This window comes from Oryctolagus cuniculus, chromosome 11 (assembly GCF_964237555.1).
Source record: "Oryctolagus cuniculus chromosome 11, mOryCun1.1, whole genome shotgun sequence".
In the NCBI taxonomy this organism is placed as follows: Eukaryota; Metazoa; Chordata; class Mammalia; order Lagomorpha; family Leporidae; genus Oryctolagus; species Oryctolagus cuniculus.
In genome coordinates, this window is record NC_091442.1 from 107229253 (window position 1) to 107251871 (window position 22619).

A 22619-nucleotide genomic window follows, 5' to 3' on the forward strand; every position below is an offset into this window, starting at 1 on the left:
GTCAAATTCAGGGGAGGATAAGCCCTGTTACACTGCGCGTCAATAAGCATTTATCAAATGGCTATTTTGTGAGCAGCACGGAGAGACGTTATTTTGTTGTTAATTAACAGTACTGTCACGAGGACTTGATAACAAGGCACAGAAGTTAGCCAGTGTTTACAGTAACATTTTTTCCTGGGATGCAGGATGCCTGCGTCCACTTTATTGATCGCTAAGCAACCTAAACGCCCGGACCTGGACGCCGTCAGCGACTTTACACAGCACAGGAAGGCGACGGCGACGCTGAGGCTAGCTGGGTTTTTCCAGCCGTTTGTTGCCTTTGGATGGCGGTGGCTTCCCAGGAACGCGTTCTCACACCCATCAGGCTGAGGCTCTGGGGCACGCTGGATAATCTGGAGAGAGCTCTACCTTTTGGGGGCGCAGGGCTTTTAAAATCCACCAAGCCCTTTGGCTTTGCGCGGTGGGGGATGAAGGTGGGTGTCAGTGGCTCCCTGTGCCCTGAGCGTGCGTACACGTGGGACAGCTCAGCCGCAGGCAGACCCCGGGGAGGCCACGCCGCTTCTCTAACCTTCACCTCGGACAGCCCCCTGGAACCCCTTCCCCAAATCGCGCTTGGGGCCGGCTGTGGTTGGAAAGAAAATCGAAACTGCCCAGTCCTATGCGCTGGCTCCCTGGGGCTTCGCTGCAACTTCTCGGCTCAGGGGTGTTCCACCCTCGTGCGCCCCCCAAAGTGCCCTAGCCCGCTCCCCCCGCCAGCCCACTTCCCGCCACGTTCCTCCGCAAACTAAACCGGGCTGGGTGGCAGCACCACGGTGATTTTATTCGTATTTTTTCCCCCTCCGGTTTTGTCATGGAAACGCTGACAGTCCCTGCAGACGGCCACGCAGCCCGGCTGGCCCGGGTACTGAGGGCTTTTGGGACCCTGCGGGAGCATCGCTGCGCGCTCCGCACTCCCCGGGAAACAGCTGGACGCGACCATATCCCGGGCAGGGGCGGGGGGAGCGCGGCGCTCCGCCCCGGCGCTCGGCTCGCTGCCTCCGCCCCGCTCTCCGCAGGCGCCCTCCCCGTGCCGGGGGCTGCGAGTTGCGTTTGGTAAAATCCAGCCCCGGAATATATAGCTCCTTGGAGCGCAATGAAGTAGCCCTCGGGGAGCAGGGAGCCGGGCCCGTCCGAAAGCCACAGCGGCCGGCGCGGCAGCGGCAGCGGCAGCGGCAGCGGCGGCACCACCACCACCACCACCATCACCGCTCGAACCCCGGCCGCCTGGCCCGCGACGAGCAGGGGAGCCGAGGAGGAGGAGGAGCAGAGGCGCGCTGCCGGCGAGTGCACACGCATCTCGGCACTTCCCGACCAACTCCGGGCGTCTTCCACACCCCTGCCCCGGGCTGGGGGCTCCGAGAGAGCCTCCGGGAAGCCTAACCAGCCCGGCCGAGTCTCCCCGCTGAGCCGTGCCCAGCCCTACCCTGCGCCTCTCGGGCTTGGTCCGTGCGGCGGCGGCGGCAGCGGCGGGGTCTCTGCTCCTGCGCCCCGGGCGCGCCTCCGGGACACCCCGGTGCCCGCAGCCAGGACAAAGCCATGAAGCCGGCGCTGCTGGAAGTGATGAGGATGAACCGAATTTGCCGGATGGTGCTGGCCACTTGCTTGGGATCCTTTATCCTGGTCATCTTCTATTTCCAAAGTATGTTGCACCCAGGTAGGGGGCGCATTAGCGTGGTTTTGTTGGATATTTCCCTCCCTCTCCCTCCCTCGCTCGCTCGCTCGCTCCGCCTGGTTTCTGCCTCTTCCAACCTTACCTCTTCCCTCTCGGCCTCTTTGGAGCTTCTCGTCCCCGGTTCTGCCCGGGCCTCCGGGGTCTGCATGGGGAGGAGGAGGGAAGGTGCGCGCCCTCCTCTGCCAGCTCCAGGTTGGAGGATGGGGCCGGGAGGGACAGCACTTGTTTTCTTTTTCTTTCTTTTTTTTTTTTTTTTTCCATTTTTTTTTCTTTGTGTCCCTGTCTGCGTGGTATCAGGGAGAAAGGTAGAGGTCGGGGAAGCTGGAGGGGAGATGGAGGGCTTGGTTCAGAGAAGAGGAAACCTCCTCCCCACGCCTGCCGTGGTCTGAGGATGAAAGGGGAGTCTGGAGCCGGCATCTCTTTACTGGGGTGCGCGCCACCTTCTCCCTGATGGGGGGTCAGGGGTGAACAGTGCCCACCCACCGGGTGGTTGGGAATCCCCAGGCAGGCTGGGGAGCCCGGGGCGAGGCTCCCACGTGTCTGAGCAGGTGTGGGGAGGGAGGCGCTGCCCCTCTGCTGGCCGTTTGCAGAACACCCCGGGGTCCAGCCCTGCAGTGACCTTGGGGCTGGGACCCTGGGGCCGGATCTATACCCATCCCAGTTCATCCCTGGGACCCTGGGCTGGGGACACAGAACTCCCGGGTCCCGCCTTGGGCACGGCAGTGTGGAGGAAACTTTGACCAGACCCTGGGCAGACCATTAGGTTGCAGGTTGCACCCTCCCACCGCCCAACACGTACACTCCTGCATTCTCCATACCCAGGATCCCTGGGCCGTGGGAATCAACCCCTTCCCCCAGCCCTGCGTGGCTTAGGCAAAGGTCTCCAGCTGACATCCAGCCTGGGAGAGATGAGGCTCGCGGCGTCCCCCCGAGGGGCGCACTGGAAAGTTTGGGACCCGGGGAGAGAGGGGCGCCCTCGAGCGCTGCGGCCGGGGGTTCGCAAGCCCAACAGGTAGAGGCTTCCCCTCCGGGTGGCGGGTGGCGGGTGGCGGGTGGCGCAGCTCTCCTCGGCAAGCCTGGGCCCGCCCCCTCCGCGTTTCTTGCTCTTCTGCAGCCCCCCGCTGGGCCACGTTGAGCTCCCAAATCCATTTTTTACGCCTCCGAGTTGCCTTTCTCAGCATAGTCACGGCGAAAATTTGCTTTTCTAATGGCAAAGAGGAGGGCGGTGGAAATGTTTCCTTCCAGGAAAACGGGGTTGGTGGTGTTCGCCTTGCGTTCCGCCCTCTCCTGTCGCTAACGCCTAACGCTTTCGCACTCAGCCAGCGGCCGGGTGCAGGGCCAAGGCCCAGTCTCGGAGGGATTCCTTGACAGTGGCCACACATGGCCCCTGTGCCCCGTGGGGCCCCCCGAGCAGTCGTTCAGGCCCCGGGCACTGCCAAGGATAGGGTCTGCCAGCACTACGTGTAACCTCAGGACATCCCAGCCAGCCCTGTACAAAAGATGGCTTTTGTTTGCAGCTGGGTGTTTATTTTTAGTTTAATGTCAGCGAACTCCAGCGGGTGTCTGTCTCCTCACCCAAACCTGTGGTTGTGAAAACTTCTTCCAAGGGAATTTAAAAATGGAGCTGGCTGACGTTCTGGGCAGCCAGGCGGTGGCTGCAGCGGGCAGGGCCAGACAGACGGGCCATCTGGGAGAGCCAGGCCCCGGGGCCAACCCAGACCAGGCCAGACTCGCCCCCAGAGGCCTAGGGGACTAGGTGCTGTGCACATATGTGGGAGTTCCAACAGTTTGCTAAGAAAGGGCTGCGTGCTGGGGTCTGGACGCTGGAGATGTGTGTAGGCCCATTAGAGCTTCCCTGGGGCTCTGCAGAAATGCCCGGAACACAGGAATGCGCCTCTGTGCCACTGAGCATTTCCTTGGGTCCTGTGCACTGGTTAGGAAGTAGCTTTCAAACGGCAGCAACTAGGAAGCAACTTTGAACCTGTAATTGGCACTTTGCTGAAATTCCCAGCTCTCATGAAGTGCTTGAAAGCAGCTGTGGCTCTTTCCCGGCCGGGGACAGAACCTCCTCCACTGTGTGCTGAACGGGGTCCTGCGCCCTTGGTCTTGCCCTGCCCCAGCTTCCCTGCTAGTCCCGCATCCCCCTCAGAATCCGCGCCTGCTTATTTTTCACCTCTCTGGGAAGATGCTCTTTCGATACTTAATTTCCGATCTATAGAAATACTGCTTTCGAATCATTTTCTTGACTGCAAAACTGTAGATAGATGGAACACTCCTCTGTATTTCAAATTTTATATAATTCCACAACTTTTATGTCAGCAATTTATAATTAGATAGGGTATAAAGTATGTTCTGGCACCCATATTAGATATTTTATTGTTATTGTCCATTTCATTGAAGTATACTGTTGACGATGGCTGATACTTCTTTTTCTTCCTACTTGGGATTTTAAAAGTTATACCGTCTTTGCTGCTCAGAAGCCTTTTGGGGTAAGGACAGCTGATCCTTTAGTCTGGCTCTGTAGTTTCAGTCTCTCCAGGTCACCCTGGGAGAGGCAGAAGGGACCACAGCATGGCACAGATTGTGTTACTAAAAATTCGGAGCCCTCTGGCGGGAGTTCCAGATACCTATAAATGAACTAGAAAAAGTAGTATTGCAAAATAAATGGGTTCCTGGCTTCACAGGCGGCTGGAGGGAGTGAGCAAGGGAGGAAGAAACTGAAAGGAGACAGCTGGCAGGGGGCTGGCTGGCTCTCCCGTAATCTGGGGGCCCTTGTCTTTGTCGGCGTTTGTAATTCAAGAGCTTGAGTAATTTGTCACTTGAGTAATTGGTCGTCAGTTGCAGGAGGGCTCAGAGAAGTGGACCTTCTCAGTAAGACCGTTTCTGTTTGAAGTCTGACCTTAGAACAGGCTCCATACTCATCTCACTTGCACAGTACCTGACACACAGTAGGTCCTCAATAGAATATTTGCTGGGTGAAAAAACATGAGATGATCAGACTCCAGGCAACCCTTTCTGGTCTTCAAGCCTTGCCCGGAATGCCTGGGGGATAGCTCTGGCTCTGTGGGCTCCCTTCCCTGCCCTCCCAGACTTTTAGTTCCCCCGAGACATGGACCCCAGCAGGAGCTTGTCAGGCACCAGATAGGAGCTTTCATCGTGGCCCTGGAGGTGGCAGGCACCCGGGTCACTGCTCGGCGTCCTGAGCACAGGGAGGCTTTGGCTGCTGTACCAGTGAGCTGGAGACGTCCGTCCATCCCCAGGACAGACAGCGCCTTTGGGCGAGAACTTCTGATGAGTGAGAATGGAACTGCACCCTGTGGCCGAGTCCTCCAGTGAATGCAGCCTCTCCACACAGTAGAAGGGCTCACCGCCTGCCCGGGCTGCGCTGGAGCCGCACGGGGCCAGGCAGAGCCCAGAGGCCCGCAGGCTACCTTTGTAGGCTGAGTGTGTGAACGCAGCTCGCCTGCACCTGGCTTCGGGGTCACTCCCTGCCACTGTGGTCTTTGTTTGAAAGCTACCATTTGTAAAAGAGAAGCTGGCAGAGGAGAAAGCCGTTTCTCCTCTCTCTTTTTTAAAGGGATGCGTGCCCTTTCGTGTTTTTTTTTTTTTTCTTACAATTTTTAAAAACTTATTTGAAAGTGAGACACGGGAAAGATGGAGGTCTCCCATCTGCTGATTCACTCCCCAAATGCCCACAACAGCCAGGCCTGGGCCAGGAGCCAGGAGCTAGGAGCTCAGTCTAGGTCCTCCACGTGGAGCCAGGGACCAAATACTTGGCCTCCCAGGTAGCAAGAAGTTGGAATCCTGGTGGGACTTGGCACTTGGAACTAGGCCCTCCTGTAGAGGATGGGGGCGTCCAAGTAGGACCTTTTTTTTTCTTAAGATTTTATTTATTTATTTGAGAGGTAGAGTTAGAGAGAGAGAGACAGACAGATGGGCAGACAAAGGTCTCCCATCTGCTGGTTCACTCCCCCAATGACAGTAACTGCCAGAGCTGAACTAATCCAAAGCCAAGAGCTAGGAGCTTTCTCTGGGTCTCCCACGTTGGTGCAGGGGTCCAAGTACCTGGGCCATCCTCCGCAGCTTTCCCAGGTGCATTAGCAGAGAGCTGGATCGGAAGTGGAGCAGCCAGGAATCGAGCCAGCACCCGTGTGGGATGCCAGCTGTGGCTTTAACATGCTATGCCGTAGCGCCGCCCCTACACTCTTTCTTTTAAGACTCCTTGAGTCCCCATCTTGCAGTTTCCTCTTATCAGAGTGAACATGAAATGTGTTTTGTATTATAATTTTAATTTAATTATAAACTCACTATGTGCTTCTTTTAGATAGTTTGGGATATATAAAAGAGAAACAGTTATCCATTATTCCATCCTCTAAAGCAAACTGGCACTTTCCCCTTATATATTATAGGATTTATTTTTAAGTTTCATTTAAAATTTTTTATTGTTACTTTTTAATTTATTAATATGTAGAGAACAGATTTCATCACTTTCATAGATAAGATGCCAAGAATGCAGCAGTACTTTTCTTCCCTCCCTCCTCCTCGCTGTCTTCCCTTTGAATTTTCTGATAATGACATTTCCTTGCTAATCACAGGCTCCGGCTTCCCTAGACCAGTGTCCTGCAGGGGTGTAGACAAGCATTATGGACAATAACCAAATCATAAGATGTCAGTGTAGCTTGATGCACGTTGTTTGCTTTTGTACCCTTTATATTACCTACAACCAATCAGAGAAAACATAGGATTCTTGGCTTTTTGGGTCTGGCTTATTTCACTAAACACAATGGTCTGTGTCACATCATGCGTCTTGTACCATGTTCAATAATATAATTTAGGGTGCCTTAAAAAGTTCATGGAAAATAGGATTAAAAGATGTTTATTTTGTTGCACAGTTTTTAGTTTTCTCATATGTATTTTCTAGAACCTTTTGAAGGCCTCTCAAATGCATAGTTTTCAGATTTTTTTTTTGGTACCAAAGTAAAATTTTAAATTTCATTTATCCATGGGCTTTTTGAAGTATTTTAGTCAGATGCATCATTATGGTGACTGCTTATTAAGTTTACCCACAGCCTTTTAAATTGATGGACCTGCGTTTGTCTCCACCCTACCCTATCCTACTGGCTCTGCAGGTTGTCAGTCTGGTGTCATTCTTCTGGCTGTCACACAAATTTAATTGAACAGAAAAGAATCTTTTTGCTTCTATGCGGAGTGAGTTTGCAGTCAGACCAGTTTGTAGGGGCTGTCCTTAGGTAGTCTATCTGCAACTTTCTTTGAGAAGATGATAGGAGCATCTCAAATAGGAGGCCCCTTAGGAGTCCCGAGGACAGCATTCCATAACTAAGGGGGAGGCAGTCTCAGAGGGGCCTCCCCTGGCGATTTCAGCCCTGGTGCCCGACTGGGGGAATGGGGCGCTCTGCTAGGCTGCAGCTGTGAGAGATTCCCCTGGGCTGTTTGCTTTGACCCTTGATGCCGCTGTCAGCTCCAACAGAGGTCTTTATTTCATTGCCCTCTGAAGTAGGATGGGTGGTTGGGGGGTTTCCCTTGGTGAGAGTTGGGGGAGGGGGCCCACCCCCCCCAGCAGAGGCCGCTGCTGTTGGTATTTGGATGAGAACTTATGTTGCTTATGACTGGCTTTATAGTACAGCCATTGAAAAACAGGAAATCAAAGCTGAGGAGCACGGGAGCCACCCTTTCCCCTTGCAAGCCCAGGAAAGGGCAGCCCTCCCCCCATGTCGGGGTTCACTCTCCAAATGCCCACAGCAGCCAGGGTTGGGCCAGGCTGAAGCCAGGAGCCTGGAACTCCATCCGGGTCTCCCACGTGGGTGCAGGAACCTGAGACTGGGGCCATCTCCCACTGCTTTTCCAGGCACATTATTAGCAGGGAGCTGGATGGGAAACGGAGCAGCTGGAATGCAAATGGGTACCCATATGGGATGCTGGCATCACAGGCAGTGGGTCAACCCGCTGCGCCACACCACTGGCCCCTGCCGACTCATTTTTAAGAGTTTTTCATTTCTGCCTTTATGACCATTACTGGGGGAGGCGGTGGTTCCTGCGATGGCATTGATCAGTGCGAGCTGGCGGCTGCACTGTCCTGGAACCTGCAGGTTGATGCCAGCTCACCGGCACAGGTGTTTCCTCTCGCGCTGTCCCTCTGATTCCTCCTGCTCTGTGCCGGGTACTGTCCTAGGTACTGCGGATACAAAACAGCTGTCCCTGCCCTCATGGAACTTACATTCTGGTGGGGTAGACAGATTCCAAAGAATTATTTATTCAATTTGTTTTAAAAGCAGAGAGAGTGATCTCTTCTGCTGGTTTGCTCCCCAAATGCCTGTGACAGTTGGGGCCAGACCAAAGCCAAGAGCTTGGAACTCAATCTGGGTCTCCCATGTGGGTGATGGAGACCCAAGCACTTAAGCCGTCATCTGCTTCCTGGGATGCACATTAGCAGGAAATGGGATCCTAAGCAGAGCCAGAGCTCAAGCCCAGGGGATCCCGATAGAGGATAAGGATGTCCCAAGTGATGTCTTTTTTTTTTTTTTTAAAGATTTATTCATTTGAAAGTCAGAGTTACACAGAGAGAAGGAGAGGCAGAGGGAGAGAGAGAGACGTCTTCCATCCGCTGGTTCACTCCCTGCTTGGCCACCTGGTTGTGCCGATTTGAAGCCAGGATCCAGGAGCTTCTTCCAAGTCTCCCACACAGGAGCAGGGGCCTAAGGACTTGGTCCATCTTCTACTGCTTTCCCAGGCCATAGCTGAGAACTGGATGGGAAGTGGAGCGGCTGGGACTAGAACCTGCACCCGTATGGGATGCCGGCACTGCAGGTGGCGGCTTTACCCCTTACGCCACAGCAGCAGCCCCCCAAGTGTTGTCTTAACTGCTGCACCAAATGCCTGCCCTCTGGTGGGTAGATGGATTTTAAGCCGATGCAGAAATGAAATACGTATATGGCGTATTGGTTAGTGTTAAGAGAAAAACCAAGCAGGGAGGGTGGTTGAGGAATGGGAGAGACGGGTTGCGATTGAACATGGAGGTAATTGGGGAATGCCATTGATAGATGGTGTTGTAGTGCGGAGACCTGCAGGAAGTGAGCAGCCGGCGGTGATGCATGTTCCAGCAGAAAGCGGGCCATGTTCCAGGCTGGTCCCTGACGGTAACGTGCAAGGCGAGGAGATCCGAGCAGAGGGAGGGAGGGAGGCAGCTGGAGCTGACAGGTGGGAGAGAGATGACTGTGTCTGCAGCCCTGAGCCTGGATAGGAGGGGAGGGAAGCCCTGGAGGGTTTGCAGCAGAGGACCCACCGTTGGGAAGGGCAGGCCAGGGACAAGGGCAGAGGCGATGAGCGGGGCCGGAAGTGAAGGCTTTTTCCTGTGCTTTGGTGTGGGTCTTTGCACAGCCAGTCGTGCGCCTTGGAAAAGGGGTCAACACAGGGATCCCTGGTCCCTCTGCCCTGTTCCCCCATCAAACTAGACCAACCCCATCCCTGTGTTCCACATTCGAAGCCATGATGTACACATCAGAGTCGAGAACAGTTCTAGCTGAGCTGATTTAGGGAAATTCTTAATGTCTTCCAAGGGCAGTTCATGGCATTTGTGGATAAAAACACCCACGGGTGGCATCGCACTGATGGCGGCACCCGGTGAAGATATAGAGATCACGTGGCTCACTACTTTGGCCATGGAAGCCCCGGGTCCTGGTCGGGGTCCCCCACTTACTAACTCCATCAGCTGTTGTATTTCATTGATTCTGGGACGCATGTTTTCCCACGTTGTGGTCCTTATCGTTTGTGTTGTGACGGAAGGCGTCGGTGCAGTGTTGCCCTTCAGCGAGCATCCTTTATCTTCATGATCCCTGAAAATAGCAGCGTGCCTTAGCAGTGCACCCCCCAGAGCCAGGCGGCACACGCACCGCCCCAGTGAGGAGAGAGCAAAGCTCTCCCGCCAGGCACCGGCTCAGAGCCAGGGCTCACGAGGCTCCGTTAGTCTCGATTCCCTGCATCGTAATGTCTCACTGGCATGGGGGCTGCCGTGGTCTTCCCCACTCTGTTCCAGAGCTCAGGGCTTATAGTCAGTATCTATCTGTGAGCAATGGTGAGGTTGGTTAAGTTGCAAATGGGTGGAGTGGGGGTTGAACCCGGAAGTTCCCATAGAAGCAGAAAAACATGCAAGGCAAAGTATCATCAGCGCCGCTGGGCTCTCCTGGCCGGTGCCGCCTCTCTTCTCCAGCTTTGTAGACATGCACCGTGCTTGCTGTTTCCTTGGGGGTCTTCCTCTTTTGATTTGGTGGGGCGTGGAGTCCAGCAGGCTCCTCTTTACAGCTGCTGAGCCTGGCCCGGAGGTGCTTCTGGGAAGCCTCCCCAGGGTAGATATGGGATTCTCAGAGGTGACCCTCCCACTGCATCCCTGCCTCTTGGAACCCAGAGGGCAGAGCTGCCCTGGGTGTGGTCTGGTCCATTTGTCTGCACACCTCTTGCTCACTCCCGGCCTGCCATGACTTGGGGCAGGAAGCAGAGTGGTTCAGGTATCTTCAGCACAAAGGTTTTACGGGAGGAAATTCGGTGCCTAGAAAGCTGATGGAGTTGGACGCTCAGGGCTCTAGCGATGAGTCCGGCTCACGGGAGTAGTACAGGTCATGGTTTATAAGCCACGGTCTGTTGGCATGGCAGCTCTCCAAGCCGGGTTCACCATCATTGCTCCCTCTGAGGCTGTGCCCGGCATAACTGAGTTCCAGAAGCAGCTGATGGCAGAGGCAGAGAGGGGACCCACCTTGTGGTGCTGTTGCAAGAAAAACTCTGTCCTGTCCCCATCGCCATGTTTACCCACAGCAAGCATGGGCCCCGAGGCAGGAAGGCAGTCCCCGCTTTCTGCATTTCGAATGAGTGCTTCCGTTTGCAGGAACCAATTCACACCTAGAACTTTAGCTTCAAAGAAGCCGGGGCAGTGCTGTCCTCAGTAGCTGCAACACAAGACATCACGGAGGATAGAAGGCTTACTCGAAGAGGGGTAGAGTGGATGCTGAGCTGAGCCCCACAGTGCTCGCCATACTCTGTTGGCAGAACACGTGTGAGTGGGGCCAGCGCTGTGGCGTAGTGGGTAAAGCCACTGCCTGTACCTCCGGCATCCCACATGGGCACTGGTTCAAGTCCCAGCTGCTCCACTTCCTATCCAGCTCCCAGCTAATGTGCCTGGGAAAGCAGCAGAAGATGGCTGAAGTCCTTGGGCCCCCGCATCTGCACGTGAGACCCTGTAGAAGCTCCTAACTTTGGACCAGCCCAGCTCCACCCATTGCAGCCATTTGGGGAGTGACACAGCAGATATAAGACCTTTCTCTCTCTGCCTCTGCCTCTCTGTAACTCAGCCTTTCAAATAAGTGAATCAATCTTTAAAAAAAGTGTGAGCAGCCATTCCCCATTTACTTTGTCTAATTTGTACACTTGACTACTGTTATCTAAATGTCTAGTGCCTATACTCACAAGGAATAGAGACTGCAAATCCACATGTTGGTTAATTTCTGGATAATTCTGTCGGTAGACTCTTTGTCAACTCTGACGTCATTGTTCTTTTGACCTTGTAATGTGGCTCACGAACACCTGGTGGAGAGCTGGTACTCTAGAGAAGGAATGCCATTGTCTTGTCTTTTTTTATTGAAATTTTTATTTAAGAAGCAGAAAAAGAAACAGACAGGCACATAGAGATCACTGGTTCACTCCCCAAATACCCACGACAGCCAGGGCTGGGCCAGGTCAAAGCCAGGAGGCAGGAACTCAACCCGGGTCCCCCTGGAGGTGGCAGGGAGTAACGTCTGTGGGGTGTCCCCTGCTGCCTCCCAGTGTGTGCGTCAGCAGGAAGCTGGAATCAGGAGCGGAGCTGGAACTTGAACCCAGGACCGTCGGTGCCAGACTTGGGTCCCAGGAATACCGTTTTCTCGTGTGCTCGCCTCGTGAGAATGAGCTCCGAGCTCTGGTTTCTCGGCTGAGCTCTCTGTAAGGCTCTGTTCCGTTCTGTGAGGACGAAGACCGTTGACAGCAGATAATCTGTGGATCTACGCAAGATCCAGCCGCAATGGGGAACGGTTGAAATCTGCCGAGAGCAGTGGCTGTGGAGGTCGCCGCTGCAGTCTGCTTTGTGGTTGTCCGCATCACAGCTCGGGACACCGAGTGTCATTGGCGGCCGGTGTGTGACTTGTGTCTGTATTCTTTGGAAGGTGGGAGAATTCCTTCCCCGACCCCTCTGAACTACAGAAGCCAGCAGGCTTTAGGCTTGTCCTGGATGTAGTCAGTCATTTGTCAGACCTGCCCTGGTCGGCTCCCAGCTGTGGGACTCTGTTACCTTAGCGACTAGCTGCTTGTCCTGGATTCCTGAGTTTTGTGCTAAGCAGCAAAACCCTGGACTGACATTACCAAGATTGCTCAGGTAGAGACAGATAAAGAAACCCAGTGATGAAGTGTTGAAGTCCTTAGCATTCCCTGGCTTAAGTGATTACTTTAAAAACAAACAAACAAAAAAATCCTTGGTTGTGGGTGGGGGGTGGAGGTTGGGGGAGTGGGGGGCACCCACAAAGGCAGCTCAAGTGCAGTGGGCTCCCCGCTGGGCTTCTGTTCCAAGGTGCTCACCTTGAAGACCTCCAGAAGAGGGGAGACACAAGGGGGCTCTAAGGAAGTTTTGGGACCTCACACCTCCCTTGCCCACCTTAACAGGCGGCGTATCTCACTGTTAATTTCCCGTATCACTCGCTCCAGGGGGAAGAGCACGGAGCTTGGAGTCCGGAGACCAGCTGTCAGGCCTGCCTGGGTCCCTTGGACATCATTCAATGTGTTCTCGTTGAAGGCTCCCTAAGAGCTAGAGCCCCAGTGCTAGGGCGGGGGTGTGGGCGGGGATCCCAGTCCTCATGGGACGTGCAGTCCAGTTTAAATTAGAGTATGTTTGATGGCGACGAGTGCTGTGGATGGAAAATAAGGCAAGGAGGGAGGGCGTGGCGTGGCGGTGGTGGGATTGCCTTTATAGGCAGAGTGGCCGCGAGGGTGTCTCTGAGGGAGGGGGCTTTCAGGATGGGAGGAGATGAAGATACACAGTGGATGAACTGATGAAAACAATGAAGAGATTTACTGGGCATCACTTACTAATGCCTACGTGGGTCAGGCATTTAATAGACATTATTCCTCCCAGGACTCTTGGAAGATCCATGCTATTATTATTACCATTGTATTATTATCACCATTGTAAACTGAGGCACAGAGGGTATCACTGTGTAAGGTCGCAAGGAGAGGAACCGACGGTATTAGAACTTGACCGGGGCTGTCTAACTACAGAGCCATCACTCAGAACGTGAGATAGGGGCTCTAACATGAAGGCTACTCTTCTCGCTGGCCCCCAACACTGATGAGAGTGATGTTTGCCCATCAAGTAGTCATCCCGCCCGAATGCCAATTGTGCGCCTCCTTGAGAAAGACCACAAGACGCCACACTTCTGTGGCCTTTGCCACAACACCTGGCTGCACCCCATGACTTGGGCAAGAGCCCAGCGCATTGTAGGAGCTTAATAATTGATTGAATAAGTGACTGAGGGAAAGTCACAGATTGAGAGATTTGATCCCCTCCCTTCCCCAAGGAGTAATCTTATCTCTCGTAGGTATGGTGTGGTGGGAATTCGGTGGGAAAGTAGATACTGTTGTTAAAATAACTGCACCAGGGTGCCACCTTCTGAGATTTTGATCTCCTCTACAACCATGCTGTCAAATTTCATTCTGTCACATTTCTGTCCATTTCACCTGTGCCTCCTGCCTTGTAAGATCTACTCAAAGGGTCTGACTTGCAGATTCCTTTTTTTTTTTTTTTTTTAAGATTTATTTATATATCTGAAAGTCAGAGTTACACAGTGAGAAAGAGAGGCAGAGGCAGAGAGAGAGAGAGGTCTTCCATCTGCTGGTTCACTCCCTGGTTGGCTGCAACAGCTGCAGCTGTGCCAATCTGAAGCCAGGAGCTTCTTCTGGGTCTCCCACGCAGGTGCAGGGGCCCAAGGACTTGAGCCATCTTCTGCTTTCCCAGGCCATACTAGAGAGCTGGATTGGAAGTGGAGCAGCCGGGACCCGAACTGGTGCCCGTATGGGATTACTGTGTTGTGCAGGCGACGGCTTTACCTGCTGCGCCACAGTGCTGGCCCTGACTTGCAGATTCCTAAGAAGCTGTCGTCTTTCTCCCTGCTCTGACCCCCTGTCTGCTGTTCTCACTGGCACCCATCCTTATCAAGGCCAAGAGCCTGCCCGTGTAGCATTCGTGCAAGCAGAGTTTCATTTGTTTGCTGAGAGGCCAGCTTTGTGGCTTCAGGCTGCACGCAAAGACCATAGCTTCTCTTCCCCAGTTCTGCACGTCCTGACCCCCTCAGCTCCCCAGTAACTTCAAAAAGTGACCCCTGGAGACTACAACAGCGCGGGGCTCCAGCCGGTGCCGTTTCTGGGGCTGAGCCGCGAGGTGGCCCATGGGAAGTGGTTCCTTCTTATCGGGGGCAGTGGTGTCATGGCGGCTCCTGCGGGAGTGGGTGTTGGGTGCATCCATGCAGCTGGGTGCCCAGGGCAGAGCTGACCTGCTGTGTGCCGAGGAGGACTTGGCGGCTGCTTCTCCCACTCCTTAACTGCAAGTGTTGCTGCGTGGAATGCAGTCCCAGCTGGGGCCATCATTCCTGCTCCTCAGCGCTGGGCCAGGTGAGGAAGCCTGGTGTAGCCCAGATGTGGACCGGGCGCTGTGCTGGAGCTGGGGTGTTAGGTGCCTGTTGGCCTCGGGGTAGTGGAGGTTGGGGCAGTGCCTGTCAGTGCCCCTATTTCTTTACGAGGGAACAGAGTCTCTCGATTCAGGGACGCGGTCCCCTTCCCACCTCACCTAATCATTGATTTCAGTCGTTGTTTTCAGTGGGGGCCCGTTTTGTGCCTTTCCCCCTCTCCTCCCAGGGGACAGGGAGTGCTCCCGGCATCCAGTGGGTAGGGGCCGGGTTTGCCGCTCGATGTCCTGCTTCTTCTACAACAGAAAACCATCTGGTGCAAAATATCTGTAGTTGGGAAAACTGTCCAACTTCAGTGTTTTTCTGGTGCTTACTAAACATGACACCAACAGAAGGGTCACTTGCTGACTACTTGGTGTGTATCTGTGTGTCAGCTGCTGTGCCTGGAGGGTCACGTTCAATCTCTATCACAACTCTGCACGGTGGGCACCTACCAACCCCATTATACAGATGGGGAGACTGAGGCTCCGAGCGCTTAGGGAGCTCGCCTCACTGGGGAATGGGAGCAGGATCCCAGCTCAGGTCTGACTGCACCCTTCACCTCGCCACAATACACTGCCTGCTCGTTCTGGGTTTCAGCTAATTAGGTCAAGAAGTAATTATTTTAGAAGGGCCCTGGGCTCAGCTGGAGGCTCCGTTAGTGGGACACTGAGTGATCGCCCCTTCTCTTCTTACCCAACACCCTATCCCTGGTAAGCTCATCCTCTCCCGAGGCCAGTGCTGTCATCTGTGCTCCGACTGCGCATGTGTCCTGAGGTCAAGTCTAGGTCATACGTTACCTCCTGTGGGAGACCTTTGTCCATCCCCTCTTGGCCAGAATGAGGGGCTGGATGGCTTCCTCTGCATCCTGGGGGACTGTGTATTTGAACGCCTCTATTGTATTATGCTCTCTGGTGTCTGACTTGTTCAGGGCAGGGCCTGTGTTGTGTCTACAGCCATATCCCAGCTTCTAGAACAGTGCCTGGTATACAGCAGTCGCTCGTTAAATGTCTGTGCCGCGGACGGACACAGTGGTGGAAATTGGTGACTCCGAAGAAGATCCCCCTTGCAGGGAACGGGGTGGGGTTTTCAGGGCCGATGTCACCTCCAGTTGGATCGCACAGTGATCTGTCATTTACGAGAGCCAGGGACGACCCCTCTAACCCCGGCGCTGGATGCAGACGTAGTCACGGAGGGAGCAGCTGTGCAAGTTGTGGGCTAGTGGTGCTGAGACCCCGGGGCGGGGGGGACGGGCTGATTCAGTGTGCACTGGGGCGGGGGGGGTGGAACCCAGACCCCACCCAGTAGCTGTCTACTGCCAGCTGCAGAAAAGTAGGAAGCCCCAGGTGCAATAGATACCTAAAGTATCTCCACAGGTAGTCCATAGCAGAACCTATCTCCACAGGGAGGCCGTATTAAAACCTATCCCAATGCTTCCCTTATTTTTTGTGGGGGGAGGTACTCAGTCTTCAGAACCCCGTGTGTATTTGGCACTGACAGGCCCCGTGGATCATTGCAAATACACAGTAGCCTCACGTGCCTGCCGTATTGTTTAGTGGAGGTGGAAGATGCCAGAGGACGTTTTATGCATTGGACAAGCACCCCCCCCCCCCGCCATGTTAGAAGAATGCTGTGTTTCCTGGGGTTGCCCTGCACCCTTTGGGAAGGACATTGAGTGTCCCAGGACTCTGTGTTAAGTAGCAGCTGTCGGCCGCGGCGTCGCACATGTTTTGCGTAGCTCAAGTCGTTCCATGCCGCTAAACTACCTTCAGAGTCTTCTAGCTAATCCGTCTCATTTGGAAGCTCGACTCTCCTGTGGGGGCTTAAACGCTGCAATGTAGGGACAGACGCTTGGCTGCTCCATTCTACAGATGAGGTCTTGGGGATGCAAAGGGACTCGGGGAAGGGCTTGAATTCGGTTTGTGTGCATGCAAAGACTGGCGCAAAGAACATTCCTGCTATTGCGTGCACAGAAACATGTGTGATTGATTATCTTATGGGGTCAGAGGAGATTGGGGTTACAACGAGAGACCAACTGCTAAGTAGGAGAGGAGGGTGCTTGCCTGTGGGGGGAGGTGATGAGTGCTGTGGGTGGGGTGGAAGAACTTTCCAGCGGAGGGCACCTGCCTGAGCAGGAGCCAAGGCCGGCAGGAGACAGGTGGCTGGGAGCACAGGGGCCCAAGGGTGGACAGGTGCCTTGGCAGTGGACCCGGTGGGGCTCTCACTGCTCTCAAGTTTGAATTTTATCCTTGGGACCAGGGAGCCATAGAAGGTTTAAGGCTCCTGTTTGTCACGTGATGCGATCTAAGCTTAGCTTACACTCTCTTTCTCACAATGAACTCGGGGCCATTTTGAAGTCGTTTCTGTTATCATTGTTTAATGGGAGGTAAGAAGATTACTCATGAATGTCTAAAGTGCACAGTAAGAAAGAGCTTAAAAGCCCTCTGCGGCGGATTTGAGACTGCACTGTTGGCGCTGCTCGGGCCAGAGCTAGAGGCCACGGAGGTTGGGTTTCATTCTCCCTTGCTAATGGTGCCCTGGGTTCCCTCTCACAGGGGCCTGAAAGCAGGCAGAACGGGCATCGGGGAAGCGGCCCCGGGGAGCCCCGGGTGTACCTGGGGTTGGGTTGCAGCTCTGGGCATGGAGAAGGGGAAGGCTCGGATCTCGCTGTCCCTTCTGTCCTCTTCCTGTCAGAAGGTCGCTTCTCTCTGTTCCCTCTCCGGGCCGGGTTCATTGTCGGGCTGGCTTTTCAGAGTCATTCCTGGGGGCATGGTGCAGAGCGCAGGGCCAGGGCTCCCTTGATTTTGTCTGGAGCTGATTTCCTCAGAGTGGGGTCTCACCGCCTTGGGTCTCCCAGAGTCGTAGCTTTCTTTCAAAAGGCACAGACTGTCATCACGGATGCGCTGGGTGTTTTGAAGGGAGCATGCAGACAGGCGAGCTGGAGAGGTTTCTGGATTCAGACTTGCGAACTTGTAGGGATTTAGGGATTAGGGATTGGAAGGTCTAATTAAGGTACTGCTTATTATCCGAAGCCTATGGGAAAGTATTGGCACGGAGACTATTTTAGAAATGGAAGAATTAGATCGTGAAATCCTTTAAGAGCCAAGGTTTTCTGTCTGTGAGGCTCCTTGTGTGATTTTACTTCTCGAACATGGGAGTAGCAGGTCTGGGATCAGAAACCGAGCAGGTGACCTGTGCGTGCGTTGCGCAGCTAAGGAGCATTTTGCTGGGAGAGGGTGAGCTGCCGTCCGCGGGACAGTTAAACGCCTGAAAATGTGAGCTGGGACCGTGTGTGTGTGTGTGTGTGTTTGTGTGTACACGCGCGTGTGAATTTTAGGATGATCCATGCTGTCCAGGCCCCTTTCTCCTGGGGCTCACGGAGAAATCTTCAGAGCCTCCTACAGACTTGGCTTCCTGGGCCTGGAAAAGCAAATTGAGACTTTAAAAATAAGCACAGGTCTGATAGTCAGTGCCTTCCCGTGTGGGATGGGGGGGGTGGTGAGGGTTGCTGCGGGATTCCGTCTGTATTCTAGGATGTGGATCGCACAGGGGGGCGGGGGTTCTGCGCTGCAGCCTTTGCTGTCGTCACCGTGACAGACCTGCCCCAGGGGAAGGGGGTGTCCTAGGGTGTTGGTGGGAACGTGGGTTCTAGTCCTGATCCTCTGCCCCCTTCTGGGGTGTCCCCCAGTGGGTTCCTAACAAAGCCTGGGCAGTGTCTACACTGCCTCAAGGCCCAGGGCTCTGGGGCAGATCACGTGGGGTCTCCGGGGAAGTCCTTGGACGGTTCTGGTGGCCCCGGCAGAGTGGCTCCTGCATGTCTGTTTCCTATTCTGGGGTTCTGAGTATAATTTTGATAGAAGAAAGCGTTTCAAGGCTAAAAGCAATAACAATTGTAGAGTTTACTGCTCAGATTATTTCTAAGGTCGCTTCTCATGGCGGATGCATTAGTGGTTCTTAACGTTGATACGCATTTTCCTGAGGGTTGAGTCGTAATTAAAGTGACTAATTGCTGTTAATGCAGTAGGAACAGGCCGCCATCAGTCACATGGACGCTTGTGGGGCACCCGTTTATCTGTCAGTGAAGACACACACCTAAATAAGACTTGGTTCCTGCATGCAAATAACTTGCAATTTAGCAAGTGGTGACAGCCCCATAATTGTTGGCTGCAGTGCTTCATAATAACAGCTATGGGCAGCTAGAAAGAAAGGAGTAATTAGTGTCAGGGCGGGCAGTGAACTTCACAGCGGAAGGAGCTTTGGGCCGGACCTCGGTCGTTCAGTTACCCAGCGAGCACTCACTGACTGCCCTCCGCACAGGCCGGGACCATCCCAAGGGCTGCCGGGAGCAGCTCACATGGCCGACTCCGTCTTAATGGAGCTGGTGTCCTTGGCAGGAAACTGATCAAGCGGCAGAGTTGACAGCACCACTGGCTCCTTCCCCACCGGCCCCTCCATCCTCCACAGTGTCTCAAAATGAAAGAATCTTTTGGGGCCAGCCGTGTGGTGTGATGGGTTAAACCTCTACCTGAAGTGCTGGCAGCCCGTGTGGGTGCTGGTTCAAGACCTGGCTGCTCCACTTCCGGTCCAGCTCTCTGCTATGGCCTGGGAAAGCAGTAGAAGGTGACCCAAGTGCTTGAGCCCCTGCACCCATGTGGGAGACCTGGAAGAGGCTCTGGGCTCCAGAGGCTTCTGCCTGGCCCAGTCCTGGGCATTGAGGTCCTTTGGAGAGTGAACCAGCAGGTGGAAGATCTGTCTCTCTTTCTCTCCAACTCTGCCTTTCAAATACATCAAAAATAAATCTTAAAACAGTATGTCATTCAGATGTATCTCTGATTGTGACATTAATTGAAATGTGTTACAGAGAATCTGGAGAACAGGGACCTGGATGCCAGAACCTGCCATCCAGGAAGTCTCTCAGCTCCTTGCTGAGCTGCCTCCGAGTCTGTTTTCCACGCGGGTAGTGTATGTTTACAAGGAGGACATGGCCGTGCATATGTCATCGGGCGTCTCGCCTTTGCCACGAAGCACTGAATCGCGACCATTTCCTCGTTTGATTTGGTTGTTTTCGGGAACATCAGCACATCTCATCAGACGGATGTGTTTTAGTTCCTTCGCTGTCTCTCGTTGAACGATTTGGAAAACGATGTCTGTACCTTGGTGGTGTTTGTATAGACATCTTCGAGTCTCTGGGTGTTTCTTTCAAGTTCATTCTCAGAAGGAGGATGCACAGGTTGTGAACTTTCCCAGGCTCCCGGTGGGTGTAACCAAATTGTTTTCTAGCAGGCTGTGTCCACTGGTGCTCCCAGCAGTAGCAGGTGTGCACATCGGTCTTCCTGTCACCCAGCCAGCACGAGGAAGCCACCTGTGTCATGGTGTGGGTGCTGGGGTGCAGTTGTTGGTCCTCACCAGATTGCAGACTTCTAGAGGGCACAAATTCATAGTAAGCTACACGTTTGTTGCATGCATGTTTGGTGCGTCTGAATGAGTGAGCCGCGGAGGGAGGACAGCTGGGACTAGAATTGAACTTTCTTCGCTGTCAACAGTCCCTTAGGGCCGGCGCCGCGGCTCAGTAGGCTAATCCTCCGCCTTGCGGCGCCGGCACACCGGGTTCTAGTCCCGGTCGGGGCGCCGGATTCTGTCCCGGTTGCCCCTCTTCCAGGCCAGCCCTCTGCTGTGGCCAGGGAGTGCAGTGGAGGATGGCCCAGGTGCTTGGGCCCTGCACCCCATGGGAGACCAGGAAAAGCACCTGGCTCCTGGCTCCTGCCATCGGATCAGCGCGGTGCGCCGGCCGCAGCGCGCCAGCCGCGGCGGCCATTGGAGGGTGAACCAACAGCAAAGGAAGACCTTTCTCTCTGTCTCTCTCTCTCACTGTCCACTCTGCCTGTCAAAAAAAAAAAAAATAAATAAAAAAAAAAAAAAAAAAAAAAAACAGTCCCTTATCAGCGGACTTCCAGGCAAACGGGAGCTGAGCTGTCCCGCAGCCACCTAGATAGATAAAGGGCAGTGCATGAGCGAGAGCCCTGTCGCTCGTCCTCAGGATTGAAATTCAGTGGGCAAATATGTCTCAGCCGCACCCCTATAGTGCTGTGTCATTTCGTCTTCTCCACAGCCTGGTGAGGTGGGACCATCTTCATCCTTGTTTTTGGGTGGGCTCAGAGGTTTTGCAATTAAGGTAACACAGCCCGTAAGCGGGATCCTCTGAGAGGATGCCAGGAGCTCAAAGTGTGGCGCAGTGTCCCTGAGAAGAACATCTCTCTGTGCCCTAGGAGGGCAGATGTACAGAGGACGCTGTGGTCTGAGCCCCTGCGAATCCCCCACGTTCTCGCTGGCAAACCGAGGCCCCAGCATGCTGGCACTGGGAGGTGGTGAGGTTGTGGGGGTGGAGCTCTCGTGCACGGGAAGGAGACCCGGGTCAGACCCTAGCCCCAAAGACCGCGTGAGGACGCAGAACCAGCAAACGGGGCCCTGCTGGGCAGTAGGTCTCCATCCAGGTCTGCTGGCACCGGGGTCTTGGACTTTGCAGCCTCCGGTGCTCTGAGCTGTCAGCTTCTGTCCTCTGTAAGCCACCCAGTGGGAGGTGTTTTGCGACAGCAGCCCAAAGACAAAGACAAGGAAGGATCCCAGGCAGGAAGGAAACTGGACACGGGCTCTCTAGTTGATAGATGCAGCCTCAGCTCCAGGATGCCTTAGCACGCACAGGTCCTCCAGGAATTCCAGGCCGTGTGTTGTGCCCCTCTGAGAAGGGAGGTGCCTTGCGGGGCCCCAAGGATGGGAGTGGGGTGGGAGACGGGGAAAGGCATACAAGACAAAACCCGTAACTCATAATTCATAGTGCAACTTCCCTTTTGCAAAAGCCAGTGCCATTACTGGTAGTATCTCTCTCACATACACACACACACACACGCACGGAGCAGCTAGGCCTCCCGTGTCACATCTGTGTGGCCTGTGCCTTGGGGCGGGGCAGGGTGGGGGCTGCATGTATTTTAACTTAATGATTCCATTTTCTTGAATTTTTTTAATGCTATGATCAATATTTTTATACATGCATCTTTGCATATTATTTCTTGGAAATAATATGTGAAATAATTTATTCTTGATATTGGAGTGAGACTAGATGGAAACTACCCCAGTGGCAGCACCTAGGGCTGGTGGCTTGGGGGGAGCTTCAGCCCCTCCCAATATCCACCAGCCCATACAGGTCAAATCCAAAAACTCTCTGAGTAAGAGCATGGTGTTTGCTACACAAAAGCAGTGCTCGGCCTTCTCTTCTACCCGGTCGGCTCCCCGGGTCCTAGTGACATCCGAATTCTGGATGTAGATTCTGCAGGCGCGCCCCCTGCTCCCCCTGTGCTCCTGTGTGCCCACCCTGACTTCCTGCAGCGTGGCACTGTGATAAGGCACGGACGAGGGGAAGTGAGAATGGGTCTAAAATAAGCTGGCTCTCAGATTTCCTGTTAAATAGGATGTGGCCAGTTAGCTCCGGTTGTCTGAGTCTGGCTCCGATGCTGCGCCCAACAGTTGAGTATGAGTGGTGCCCCCAGGCATGGGGCTGCTTGTTGGCTGCAGTAGAACCACGTGGAGAAAGAGCCAGGTGGGTCTGGCCCTCTGGGAAATCAAGGAGAGATTACCTGTGCCATTAGAGCTTCGGGAGGTGGCTACAGGCACGTGGTGCCTGGCTGTTTCGGGGCTGTGAGGACAGGTTTGGTTTGTAAGGTGAAGCGAGAGAGGCGGTGAACCTGTTTCTGCATTGGAGAAGGTCACTGGAAGGGAGGTGTTTATCATGGAAGGAGCCCTCCAAACAGTGCCTGGGGGTGGACCCCGACCCTGGCTCAGATCCTGGCTCCCTGCTGATGCAGACCCAGGGGGGCAGTGGTGGTGGCTCAAGTAGTTGGGTTCCTGCCACTCAGGAGGGAGCCCTGGGTCGTGTTCCCAGTTTCCCAGCTCCCAGTCCACGGGCACTGGACACTGCAGGCATTTGGGGAGTGAACCAGCAGATGGGGACTCTTCTGTTTTTCTCTCTAAATAAATAAAACACAAAACCCAGATAAGTAAGAGAGTGCTTGGAAGGGAAGAATGTCGAAGGACAGACCATTTTCAGTTAAAGTGGCTGTTTTTTAAAAATATTGATTTATCTATTATTTTTCACTTTATGTTTCTGT

General features: G+C 54.1%; 1 protein-coding gene across 3 annotated transcripts in view; it reads left to right on the forward strand.

The window, feature by feature from the left end:
• Positions 1 to 1008: 1008 nt before the first annotated feature.
• Positions 1009 to 22619, forward strand: part of CHST11 (carbohydrate sulfotransferase 11) — a 242686-nt gene continuing 221075 nt past the window's right edge. Inside the window, exon 1 of one of the 3 annotated variants that reach the window (XM_070052794.1) lies at positions 1009 to 1693. In XM_070052794.1, the coding sequence (XP_069908895.1) occupies positions 1576 to 1693 (118 nt within the window). In that variant the 5' untranslated portion in view covers positions 1009 to 1575. Of the gene's footprint in view, positions 1694 to 17617; positions 17736 to 22619 lie in introns of those variants that run through there. The other 2 variants (XM_008257003.4, XM_070052795.1) reach the window with 2 other exon arrangements.